This window comes from Ambystoma mexicanum, chromosome 8 (genome assembly GCF_040938575.1).
Source record: "Ambystoma mexicanum isolate Mex_15411 chromosome 8, UKY_AmexF1_1, whole genome shotgun sequence".
In the NCBI taxonomy this organism is placed as follows: Eukaryota; Metazoa; Chordata; class Amphibia; order Caudata; family Ambystomatidae; genus Ambystoma; species Ambystoma mexicanum.
The window spans coordinates 406076585-406089954 of record NC_090929.1 but is presented as its reverse complement, the minus strand read 5'-3'; the positions used below and the strand labels follow the sequence as shown (position 1 = coordinate 406089954).

Below are 13370 nucleotides of genomic sequence, written 5' to 3'. Positions count from 1 at the left end.
CGCGCCTCCCTTAGGGGGGTATTCCCACTCCTATCTAATGCCACGTCCAGTACAATATTAAAATCTCCACCCAACACAATATTCCTGGACCCCAAATCCTGCAACAGTTGCGCCACTTTTCTAAAGAAGGACCCATCATCCACTGAGGGCGCATAAATATTACATAAGGACACCTCAAGGCCCTGTATATCTAGCAGCAGAGCAACTATTCTCCCTTCCTTGTCCGACACTTCCTTCAAAACCTTGACCAGAATATTCTTTCTGAACAATATCGCTACACCCCTGGATTTAGTATTGAACGAGGCACCATATACCGTCCCCACCCAACCTTTCCTCAATTTCTCAATTTCATCCTTTGCCAAATGAGTCTCCTGCAGGAGACATATATCGCCCTTGAACTCATCTAAGAACTGCATAACTTTCATCCTTTTTTTGACATTATTCAATCCATTCACATTCCAAGTCACCAACCTCAATTCCTCACCCACTATGATGTTCACTGTAGAACTTTCCCACGTAATATCCAAAGTCTCCACAAACAATTGAAAAGAACTTGGCAAAATATACACACCCACACCCAGAACACCCAACCCACCCCCGCTGAAACTGATGCAGTTAGCTAACAACGACCACAAACCCAAGTAGCAGTACATAAAATACATTCTAAAGTCCCAATGTCCCGACCCCCCTCCCCATTCAGCATGAACCCAATCTGTGACTCCACAGCACAAACCATGATAATTGAAAATCCCCAACCTCTATATCTTACCTCACCCATTTTCACCTCCAATCCCCATAAAACTAAACAAGGCACACAACATCAAACCCACCTCACTCTGCCCATACACCTTGACACAATGGGCCCCCAATCCCACTAGCATGAACCCGAATTACCTTAACATAAACAATCCATCTATTCAATACAAACATAAACTCTAGGGTAGCCAACTATACCACCACCCACCGCCCCCCCCCACCAGATACCTTGCTTGTTGGGTAAAGAACACTCACATCATGAACACCCCAAAAACAATGCCCTTGAATCATACCCAACCCAGAGAAACCACTAATACATCCAAGACCCCCAGCCCAGGTACAACCAAACTTCAGAAATAGGTGGAAGACCATCTATTATCAGTTCACACCTCCCCACCCCCCCACAAGCCTGAAGGGAAATTGTCTAGCCTCCCCACCCAGTATCACAAAACTGCAAGATGCAACTCCAAACCACCCGCTAAACTCCACCTAACCCAGATCAGCCCTCCCATAACACACATGATCACCCACCGTATCCATAAGAACAGCGTACCATCACAAGACCAACCCACAGCAAACATTGAAAATTACCCACACCCACCTGCACAAAATCTGCATTACCTATATAATATAGTAACAGCCAAGAATTATCAAAGAAACAGAAGTAGGTATACAGTTGCACCTAAAATCCAGTTCACTCGTGCGCACACGTATACAGCCCTGACCGTTGCGACCCCCAAACCGCACAAACAATTCTGAAACAGGTAGGATGTTATATAAGCACAGAAAAATGCCATATACATAGTTCAAATTTCCGTGTCAGTCCCGAATGCACCACATTCGGAGACAATCAACATATCAACATTTGACATTGCATACAATGTCATAAACGTGGTCCCAAAAGAATCATGTTCCTGCACAGTTTAAATGGCGGTCATAAATGTCCTGAAGGCGCTAGATCCGTAGCCCATAAACCAGATTAACGTGGTGCAGGCCTTGGGTTCCGAGAGCTCAGGTGAACCACATTCAGAATCACTTAAAGGCTGCCAGCAACAATGAGTGGACAGCAAAACAACATACACAAGAAGACCAACAATCAATCCTCCCCTGCCCTCCCACCAGAGACAACCCCCAATATTAACTTATTAGCGGTCTCCAGCGAGTGAGGGCAGAACACCAAGGACCCAACAGAATTAATAAACCATCCCGGGACGGACGTCCGCTGCAATCAGGAGCGCCCAACAAATGCATCCCCCAGCCATACCTAAATTCGAAACGTGCAAAGTAGAAACGTCCAAAAATAATATAAATGAAAATGACATGAACATGGTATATTAAAATATGTGTACTAGGTAGCAGTTGCACACTGCATGCAAGGATCAGACATAAAAGAAAAACACGAGCCCAATGCCAGACTTCAGGTTTAGAGCTTCTAGGCTTAACAGAAACCCTCTGTGGTTGCACTAAAAATAATCATTCCTGCTACACGCCACAGGCCTGTTGCCATACACATGAAAGTAACACACTTAAGTTAAATATTCATTACAGTCTGAAATAAATCATGCTGGCTAACTATGGGGTGCTTCTAGGCTCCAGACCCAAAACATCGGCGTTAGCAACAAGGAAGCATGTTTTAGGTCAGTGGTCTTTCAACTGTGGAGCTGGCCCAAAGGAAGTCCGCGGGTTGGGGGCGCAAAGACTTTTAAAAAGGACAATGATGACTGGAGTTATCGCTTATGGGCGGGACAGAAACCTTATGATTACACATGGGCAGATCAGTTTAAACAACTCAGAATATCACTGCCGTAAGTAGTCCTTGCCTTGATTGCAGCTGGCTGCCTTCTTTCGGGATACCTCACTGCGTGCCCTCGGAATACATGACTGCCTACATGACTGCCTGCCTTCGGGATGTATGAAAACTCACTGAAAATGTTACAACAGGAAGACGCCGCTTTCTTGGTTCTCGGTGAGCATAAGTATTTCCTCGCACACCCGCTCCTCTCTTTGCACATCAAACAGTCAGGGAAGTCCGGAGCGTGACCGAGACAGTAGTCCATAGCCCGGCAGCAAGTCCATCCGCCACCATAACACAAACTATGACGCGGCCGCACAACGTATCACAAGAATACACGCAACGTACATCGTGTCACGTGACTCCGCCATCCAGCAAGTTTCCTTCTTGAAACAACCTCTGGTAAAAGCCCACGGGCGGACCGATGCGATGCACGAGCAGAGTGAGAGTATTTTTCAAAAATGAAAACGTTCAACTGTGGCCATCTTGAGGCGCCATTTTGTCATAACAAAACAAAACAAAAAAACAAAAAAAACTAATCATTAAAGGTACCATTAAATGTCTCTGTTAAGCAATGGCTCCAGCCAATTTACTGCCTCTTTAGAATCTGAAGTGGACTTATCCCCGCCAGGGAGGACAAGAGTCAGCACATTATTCCTATTCAGAAAAGCCTTCACTCCAACAAGTTTAGCCATATCTTTAGCCACCTTGAAAGATGTCCTTATGGCCAAAGACTCCTCGGGAAAATCAGGGTAAAGGAAAATCTGTTTCCCTTTATAGTAGGCTTTTCCTTGATACCTTGACAACCTGAGCACTTCTTCTTTAATCCTTGTGCAAGTGAAGGAGATGAGGATTTGTCTGGTTTTGGGTCCATCCTTTCTGACAACTCTATAAGCGTTATCCAGATCACCCAGAATAACCTGATCATAATGAAAGGAGGTTTTCAGAATGTCTAAGGCAAGTTTCATCAAATCCTCTGAAATATCCTCCTCAACACCAACCATCCTCATGTTCCTGGCTCTAATTTTCAAATCCAGCTCCAGATGTTTATCTTTCCCTTTCTGAACTTCCTCCTTTAAGCTGTTATAGGCTCTGAAGCTCACAGCCATTTCAGTGGAGATGGATGCAGACCCACTTTCTAAGGCTGAAACCTGAAAGCCCAGTTATGAACCTTCAAGGAAATATCCTCCATAGCAGACTTGACATCTCCCACATCTTGTACGACTTTTCCAAGATCCTGGGCCATCTTCAACAGCAAAGAGTATATATCCTGTGTACTAGGTGTCTCCTCCATCCTCGAAGCTGGTTATGGTTTCTTGGGGATTGGGTTTTCCGCAGTTTCAATTTTCTTTTTAGAGTTCATAATCATCAAGGGAAGAGGGTCAGGAGCTACAGGATTATGCTGCTGCCTCTGCTGCCTGCATTCTGGAATCATGCAGGTGATTTGTATACTGCGCACTTAGCTAGAAAGCAATGGTGCGATGTAGAATAAGGGGAGTGGAATGCAGTGGTAGTGGAGAGAGCGCCTTGCCGGTCTATAATCCTGATTTGTTCATGAAGTATTCCTTGAAGAGCAGCAACTTCACATATTTCCTGAATCACTGTGGCGAGGAAGCCAGCCTGATGTTAACAGGAAGGTTGTTCTAGAGAGTGGGAGTTAGAGAATGCTTGCTTTCTGGTTTTCACGTTGCACGTGTTGGATTCCAGATGTTGCGTTGACTCCTGAGATGGGGATCTTTCCAGCTAAATACAATGGCGCCTTAGACATTAGCGCTTGGTAGCTGATGCAGACTTTCTTGAAGGTAATGCAAACTTAGAGGGCTGTAGACAGTAGGGGAAATGTGATTACATTTCTTCAGTCCTTTGATGAGGCATGCTGCTGCATGCTGGGAGGCTTTCAGGGTGTGTCAGAGTAGTGGCTGGGACACCTGTCAGGAAGGTGTTGACACCATTCAGCTGGGAGAGCACTAATGCCTGTATGACAGATCTGAAGTCTGAAGAGGTGGGTTTGAATTGGTGCAGGTGCATTCAATACTATGGCATTTGTGTCTTCTTGTTGTTGTGTTTTGAAGGTGAAGTCACAATCAATGCCAAGTCAATTTGTACTAGGGGTGACTTGGGGGGAGTAGCCACTGAGATCCATTTGCGCCTGCCAGTTCTGAGCTTGCTTGCATTTGGTGGCACCCCCAATTAGGATGAACTTTGTTTTGATAGGGTTGTGCTTCAGGTAGGCACTTGACATCCAGGCGTAAATGGTGAGGAGGCAGTGTTTGAATTGGAAATGTCCCCAAGACAGTTAACCATCAGATATTGCTGTGTGTCATCAGAATATAGATGGATTTTGATGTAGAATATGGCCAATAGTGCCCCAGTGGCTCCATGTAGAAGTTGACATTGAATGGGCGAGGATGGAGCCTTGTGGGACTCTGTAGGTCACTGGTAAGTGTTGAGATCTGTAGGTGCCCATATGGACAAGGTGATGTCTGTTGGTGAGGAAGGAGTCAAACCACAGATTGACTGCAACATTGAAGCACATGCAGGAGGACATGGTGTTGAGTAGCGCTTTGTGTTGATCTGTGTCTAAATGCAGCAGAGACGTTAAACAGGACCAGGAGTAATGGGTGACATTTGTCCATGATGGGGAGTGCCTTGTCGATGACCTGGATAGTTGCGTCGCATTGCTGCATCTAGGTTGAAACCCAGATTGGTATTCACAAAGTAGGTTTGGTGGGGCAGTCTTTTTGTGTAGTTAGAGCAGGATGGTCTTCTCGATGACCTTCCCAATCAAGGGTACATGAGCAATTGGGTGGAAGTTTGCTAGGTTTTCCAGGCCTAGTTTGGGCTTCTTTAGTAAGGGTAGGATCTGACACCTTTTCAATGTGTCTCAGAAGATATCTTGCAAGTGTGAGGAGATTATGTTGTCTTCACAGGAAGTTACCTTGACTGATACAAGGATGTTTGTGAGTTCCAAGTGCTAGGGCCCTGAATTCTGACCGTCTTTGAACATGCCATGGTGGTATAGCAAGGGTGCCTATGATGGGTAACGTGTTGTCAATGTGGCAATGGATCTTATCGATTTTGTCTGTGAAGAACATGTTAAGTACATCGCATCTCTCCAGGGATTTGTGGATCTGGGTACTGCAGAGGTGAGTAGGAAGCTGAAGCAGTGTTTGATATTCTTGAAGAGGGCTCTGCTCTTGTCGGAGGCTTCTGCTATGGATGTGGTGTAGTAATGAGCTTTGGCAGTGGTGATGAAGATTGTGCAGGCAAAGCAGAGACTGTTGGAGGTGGTGAGAAATTCTTCTAATTGTGTTTTTCTCTAGATCTTTTCTTGTTTGTAAATTGCATGTTTACTGTTAGAGAGTTCCTGTGTGTACCTGGATGGAGATGACTTGTTTTTTTTTGGTTTATAGTTTCAATGGTGCACAGATGTTGGCAGAGTCAGAAAGGGTGCATTTGCGTGGGTTGAGAAGGATGCTGATGTTGGATGAAGGAGTGGGTGGGATGGTCAACCCCTCCAAGTTCGAATTCCTATTCCTCACCAACAACACCGAACACCTAGACATACAGACCTGGCTATCAACCATAAACTTTGAGGGCTTCACACCCAAGCTCACCAGCTGCACCAAGTCCCTTGGGTTCCACATCAACAGACACCTCTCCTTCAAGACCCACATAGCTAAGAAAACTTAGCTTAGTATGAGCTCTCCCTCCTGCAGAAGGTCAAGCCCTTCCTCCCTCCAGACAGCTTTAGATCCACTGTTCAAGCACTGGTCCTATCCCACATGGATGCGGCAATGCATTCCTCAAATGCCTCCCTTCGTCCTCCCTTGTGCCCCTGAGAAGTGTCCTACATGTGGCTGCATGCCTCATCAAGGGTCTACGCCGATACAACCCTATCACCACGGCCCTCATCGACCTTCTCTGACTCCCACTGCCCACACAAATCACCTTCAAGTCTTGCTGCATCATCAATGTGGCAGTCGCCCTCAAGTCACCCAGCTACCTCGTGGAAAAACTCAGCATCTCCGGCGGACAGCATACCACCAGAAGCTAGGACATGGGCAAACTGGAAGGGATGAGAAAACAAGCCTTCTCTGCCTATGTCCCAAGAGTATGGAACCTCTTCCCTATCTGCATCAGACTCGCCCCTATGCTTGTACAATTCAGAAAATAACTCAAGACCCACCTCTTCAATGAGTCTCTTCTCCTCAACAACTAGGCCATCACGTCACCCCTTGCGCCTGCCCTCCTCTTCTCCCTGCCACCCGGTACAGCTGTACACGCCCCCCTCTGTGCCCCCCTGTATCCTAACCCTCGCTGTCTATCTGTTCTGTTGTATATCTCTGTAAAGCGCTCCGTTATGTATCTGTATAGTTGCATACCTCTGTAAAGCGCTCTGTTGCTTCTCGAAGCTAGGTTCGTGCTCAATAAATACAATAAATAATAATAATAATAATAATAATAATAATAATAATAATAATAATAATAATAATAATAATAATAATAATAATAATAATGGGGAAGCCAGCTTGGTGACGTTTTTGTATAAACCATCAAAGTGGAATTTATTGAGTGAGAGTTGAGAAGTCTTTATTGGTTTAAGTTGCCCCCCGATAGGAGGGCTTTGAGTGCTGTATAGAGGGGAGGCAGTTGAACTTGAAATATGCGACATTCTTTTGAACAGATTTTTATATCATAATGCGTATTTTACTTGTATCGTGCTAAACAGATACTTTGGAGCTCGTTTTATATTAAAATGTAAATTGCCCAGAGGGGACAGCGTATGTGTGCAAACAGGTCCCCTCTGCGCAGTATTTCATCATTTGCACTCTGGAGTGCAAATCAGACGTGTAAAGAGATGGCGTAAGCCTCTTTACTCTTCTCTATTTGCACTCTGCAGTGCAAATAGAGTAAAGGCCACCTGCCATGCACACACAGCAGGAGGCGTTTACAATGATTGCCTATGGAAACGCCAGCTTTTTTCTGGTGCAAAAAGCAGGCGGTTTCTATGGGAAATGGTAGAGGGCACTACCTGGGTGAGTGGTGATGTCAGAGTGCTGATGTCATGAGGCTCTAAGGTGGAATGTGATGGCCTGCTTGAGCACCTACATTCCAGGGTGTCAGCTGCAAGGAGAGAGTGACAGTGAACATAGCCTGGGTGGTGGTGCCGGTTACCCATATGTAACAGCTGCCTACTTGAGTGTGCCCTTAACCAACAAAGCGGACTTACTTGAACAGCACTGGTGGCTTTGTGACCTTTCATTCACTGCAGCAGAAATTATTGGTTAACTCCAGCATAAGAATCTCATGCTGGCATGAAACCAAGTTCTTTTTAAGGAGGAGGTAAAACTGGAGGCGAAAATGTAACTCCCATTACGCCTCCATCCTCCACTTTCAAAAACAAGGAAATTCCCCCGGAGCATGAATGGAGGCATTAAGACAGGCGTAACTGAGTTAATCTGCTTTAGCCCCTTTGTTTACGCTGTGTGGGCTTTAAACATTAGCTCCTCTGTCAATTACATCATTAATTGAACAAATTGATCAGAATTCTACTTACATTCCAATACTATCTGTTTCTGTTGATGTAACCACATCAACCAGTTCTTCATGGAAAACACTGAGCACATTTGGTTAAGATTGACATAGACTCCACATCTGAAAATGCCAGGAAACTTTCCCCGCTCCACGATCAGTCCCCACAACACCCCTGGATTGATGAAGTTTAGGAATATCTACCTTATGGACCAAACCACCTTTTTACTCCCACTCAAAGCTACCCCTTAGAAAGGTACCTGTCACAAAGCTCTCATACCACTTCTCAATTTTGTCAACACATTCATTCAAGTCTCCTTTCCATATGCACTCAAAACTGAACAGTTCCTTCCTCTGCTCAGGAAAATTACACTTTATCCTGATTCGCTGACCATCTAGAGACCCTCATCCATCTGCACTGAAAGGGAAAGGTAAAAACATCAATGTTCATACAACCACAGGACTGGATCTACAAACATGACCTCTTGCATGACTTTCATTCTAGCTTGGGAGAATGATCCATCAATGAGATAACTTAGATTCAAGTCATCAATGATGCCCTCTTCACCATGGGCAAGGTAGAAGCCCAACTGCTAACCTTGATTGACAGCTCAACACCATTTGACACAGTGCAATGCAACATGATGATCTACATTCTACATTCATGCATGGGCTTTGACCATCATGTCCTGAAATGTTTCACATCACACCTGTTCAGTCTCCACTATAATCTTCCTTTTGTACATGGAGCCACTTGAACTCCTCACCAACCACAATCCATTGATGCGCTGATGACATCCAATGAATTGTATATGAAGATCACGTCAGACGCCAACATACACTTCTGAGACACCGCCTCCCCCTCATCCAAGATCGGATGTCAACAGTATACCTGAACCTCCACCAAACAACAACAGATTCCTTTTACTCAGGAACAGCATGAAACAAACACATGTCCCGACCTTAGATGGTGATATGAAACACATTGGCTTCACCCCCTACCACACCAGACACTCCACAGTACACAGATTTGACTTCTCTTTCAGGACTCACATCAACAAGTAGAGCCCCAAATGGGACCAATTCTTTCTACCTTCCGGAAGTGGACTGTCATTAAAGGGTTGGTCATCTCTCACCTGCATGGTAACAGCACCCTACTTACTGGTATTGCGTGCACTACTTTGGCCCGCATGCATTTCCTGAAGTGCAGCCTGCATGCATCAGAGGTCTGAGGAAGTAGGACCATATAGCCAGATCCTAAAGGAACTGCACTGCCTGCCCCTCCAGATCCAGATGACCCAAAATACAATCTGCAGCACGTACCAAGCATGAACCATTAATATCCCAGACTACTTCGATGCCACCCTTACCATCTCTGGAGGCCAACACCACCCCTAAAGCATGGACATTGCCAGTTTGTAAAAAATAAATTGCAAAAGGAATAGGACCATGAAGCAAATCTTCTGTAACCCCACACCAAGACTATGTTACAACCTCAGACTGTCTCCCTCTCTAGCAATTTTCAAAAAGGCTGCAGATGTCTCTTTTAAAAAGAAGCGATAATCTGCACTGCAGAGCCTCGCTAAACTCAGGCTGTTCCTGACTTTCCCTCCCTAACCTGAATCCTGTGCTTGTAACCCTTTCTATCCCTTCCTCTAGAAGGCTTCTAACTGTACCCTTAATATTATATCTTTCTAATTGTACTCATAATAGTGCATACTGTTACTGCATCCTTTTTTTTCAATAGCACTCAGTCGTCTCGAAGCTAAGTTTGAGTTGTGTAAAGCCCAATACATAAATGCATATACCATAATCAAAGTTATTTTAGCACTTTAAAAGCAGTATTTCCTGATGGCCTGATGCTTATTTAAGGTCTCATTGATGCACTTCTTTTATTGAGATATTGCTGCACCTCTGCCGATGGATCTTTCCTTATATTCCCAGTTTTCTTCACAGATCCATCCACGTTGCTGTACATTGGAGCTGGCATGGTCTCTGTGCTTGGCTTTGCCTTGTCGCTTCTTCTACTTTGGACACAGAAGAGTCGCCTTGCTTGCCTTTCAGCATTTGGACCGATAGGTAAGTCACTGAACCATGTATTTGCACTGGCGCCTCATCCCCTGCTTTCTTTTTTCTACTTTCTCTCTCCAAAGATTGTCAGAGCCTCTGGGGAAATATCCACTGTATTTAGAATGCTTCTTTTCAAAAATGTCAGTGCAGCCTGTCTCTTTAGTTTCCACATTATGCTCTACATAATGAACGATTAATGTATCCGGGGAAGTCCAGACAGCAGCAAATCAGAGTCATATTATTCAGTCTGCCAGTGACCTCATGTCTTCAAGGGAACAACGTCCCAGTTCTGGACTTTTATTTCTCCATCAATTGGATTCTAGGAGTTGAGGTCTTGGGTCACCTAAATTGAATGAAATGGACTAAAGTAAAAGAAAACCACAGGACCAGAATAGAGTGTCCCAGGTACCAGAGTCATCTGCTGCCCAGAACATATGTAAAGTGATTGATAATCCAGCTAAGGGCCCTAACATCCCAACACTATCTATTCATGGTCCCCAAACTGCAATACATAAATGATTGTATGTTTGATTTCTGTTACACACGCTGCAAAACTCAATTGTTTCGAGGTCCTTTAGCAGTACATTTGGATTCCTTCTGCTTCCAGATTTCATGGGATTCTAAAACAAGGAGGTTTCGAGCCGAGCCCAGCATTGTATGAGGCTGTTTGCATATGTCAGCTGGGTGGCTTTTCCAAGGTGAGGGTGGCAGAGCCATAGCTATGAACCACCTGCCTCCACTGCTTCGGAATCTATTTTCGAGGACAGGCAGTCAGTTAGCCGTCTCTTGACTGTATGCTTCTTTTTAAGAAGTTGGTTTTAACATTTCTTAGTGGTGAGAGGGGTGGTTTGGTCCAGGTATTTGTACTTGGGGCGCAGGAATTTAAAGCAGACCATGGCCTGTATGGGGAGCCAGCAGATGAGTCTAAGGTGGCTGGTGACTAATTCATATTTTATCTGCCTACTTGGTCGCCAGGGAAGCCTCCATGTAGGGAAATGCAATAGACTAGCCTGGAGAAGACTGGAGAACCCACTAGCATTAATTTGCTTCCTCTGCGATGAAATGAAGGAACTTATTTTTTATCAGTTTCATTTGGGAAATGACTGCTTTAACTACTGCACTGACCTGGGAGTTCTTGCTCAGGTCTGTGTCCTAGATGAGCCCCCAGTTTCGTACCCTAGATTTGATAGTTGCTGTTTCCCCAGAGAAGGTGTGAAGGAGGCACAGCACGGCCATGTTCATGAGAAGACTCAGGGTTTAGGACTCAGATTTCTCTTTTGAATGCTCAATGGCCTCAAGTCCTTCTGTTCCTTTGCTGAACGCGCCTTGATGGCCTGTGATGTGCAGGTATATGTGTGTATCACCTGCACGCGAGTGCAATTGTAGATCATGGGCACAGAGAAGATGCATTAGGAGTTTAATGTAGTTACTAAAAAGAAGCATTGAGAGAGATCGTTTCGTGTGCTCCAAAATCCTTAGTCTGTCCATGTGTACCAAGCTCCTCCAGCAGTATATCTATGTGCCCTAAACGCCAACACTGTCTTTTCATGTGCCCACAAACTCCTCACACAGAGTCTCGCCTTGTGCTCCAATCTCCTCTCATGGGCTGGATCCCGAAATTGAGGAGCGTCCCAGATGAGTAATCAATAGCACATTCAATCCCATATACACGTTCAGCTTTTCATTTCACTTTGTAGCAAATACAGCGTGGATCACATGTTGACTGTGCCCGTGGGGTGGGGGCTTTTGATTTTCAAAAAAGAGTCTGGCGTTTTGATAAGATCAGGGTCTTTAATCTGTCCCTCTCTTCCCTAGGTCCAGTTGGCCTCTTTGGTAGCAAATAGTCACCTACTCTCTCTGGGATGGGTAGTGTGCCATACCTCTATCTTGTACTTTGTGTGTCTTTCTTGGCCATTTCTGAAGTTGTTGGGATCTGGCGTTGATCCACCTTGACTCTCCTTCCAGGTGCCTCCACATGGTTGAATTGGGTATTCTGATGGGCAAACGGTTATTTCTTCGATATGCGATCCTCCGCCCTAACTTCTTCCCAAAAATGGCATTGTGTGCAAACTGTTCGTGCACATACAAATTCGACGATGTCCTTCCTTCCTTCCTTCCTTCCTTCCTTCCTTCCTTCCTTCCTTCCTTCCTTCCTTCCTTCCTTCCTTCCTTCCTTCCTTCCTTCCTTCCTTCCTTCCTTCCTTCCTTCCTTCCTTCCTTCCTTCCTTCCTTCCTTCCTTCCTTCCTTCCTTCCTTCCTTCCTTCCTTCCTTCCTTCCTTCCTTCCTTCCTTCCTTCCTTCCTTCCTTCCTTCCTTCCTTCCTTCCTTCCTTCCTTCCTTCCTTCCTTCCTTCCTTCCTTCCTTCCTTCCTTCCTTCCTTCCTTCCTTCCTTCCTTCCTTCCTTCCTTCCTTCCTTCCTTCCTTCCTTCCTTCCTTCCTTCCTTCCTTCCTTCCTTCCTTCCTTCCTTCCTTCCTTCCTTCCTTCCTTCCTTCCTTCCTTCCTTCCTTCCTTCCTTCCTTCCTTCCTCTTGGTTGAAAAATGCGTCCATCTACATCACGTGTACATCCAAGTGTTGCTTAGTGTTAGGACTGCAACCTAGCGTCTTTCTTGGCTTTAGTTGCCAATGCTGAGAAAATAGGGAGAACTCCTATCTCTCAATGCGTAGAGGTGTCACTGATGCAGTCCATATGTCCAAGCCCCCCCCCCCTTCTTCGTCTTCCTATGTCCTCAACCTTGGCATACCACAGTTAGTTTCAGCGACAAACTTCATTTTTTAAATGCATCTTGCTCGTAGGTCGTAAGTCTGACTCACACCCCATTCATTACTAGTTAGGATGATCAGATTTTCAAAATAAAAAGACGGGACCGTCCACAGACATAGACGTAGGGCTAAATCAAAACAACTCCCGCCAATAACGGCCTCCCCTTCCCCCAAAATCGGGATCCCACAGTATTTTTAGCACTTCTCCCGGAAAAAAATCTTTTGCGATTTTTACTGTAAATATAACCCAGTAAATAAAAGCACGTTAATTCTATAGGAGCATTTGCACTGATTGATATTAGAGGCCTTGCCATGGGTCTATTTGTAAAAAAAAAGTCTCTGTGGTGCAATTGGGTTAATGCATGCAAGTGTTAGCTCCAAGGTTGGCGGTTCGGTTCGGGCATAGAGATCGAAGCTGTACTGCACATTCAGATCCTGTCATAATGTTTGTTTCA

At 45.1% G+C, this 13370-nt stretch overlaps 1 protein-coding gene across 1 annotated transcript in view; it reads left to right on the top strand.

Annotated features, from left to right (window-relative positions):
* The window catches only part of LOC138471997 (tumor necrosis factor receptor superfamily member 8-like), a 321803-nt gene that overhangs the window by 163082 nt on the left and 145351 nt on the right, over positions 1 to 13370 (top strand). Inside the window, exon 7 of the mRNA XM_069609903.1 lies at positions 10040 to 10162. Within this exon, the coding sequence (XP_069466004.1) occupies positions 10040 to 10162 (123 nt within the window). The remainder of the gene's footprint in view (positions 1 to 10039; positions 10163 to 13370) is intronic.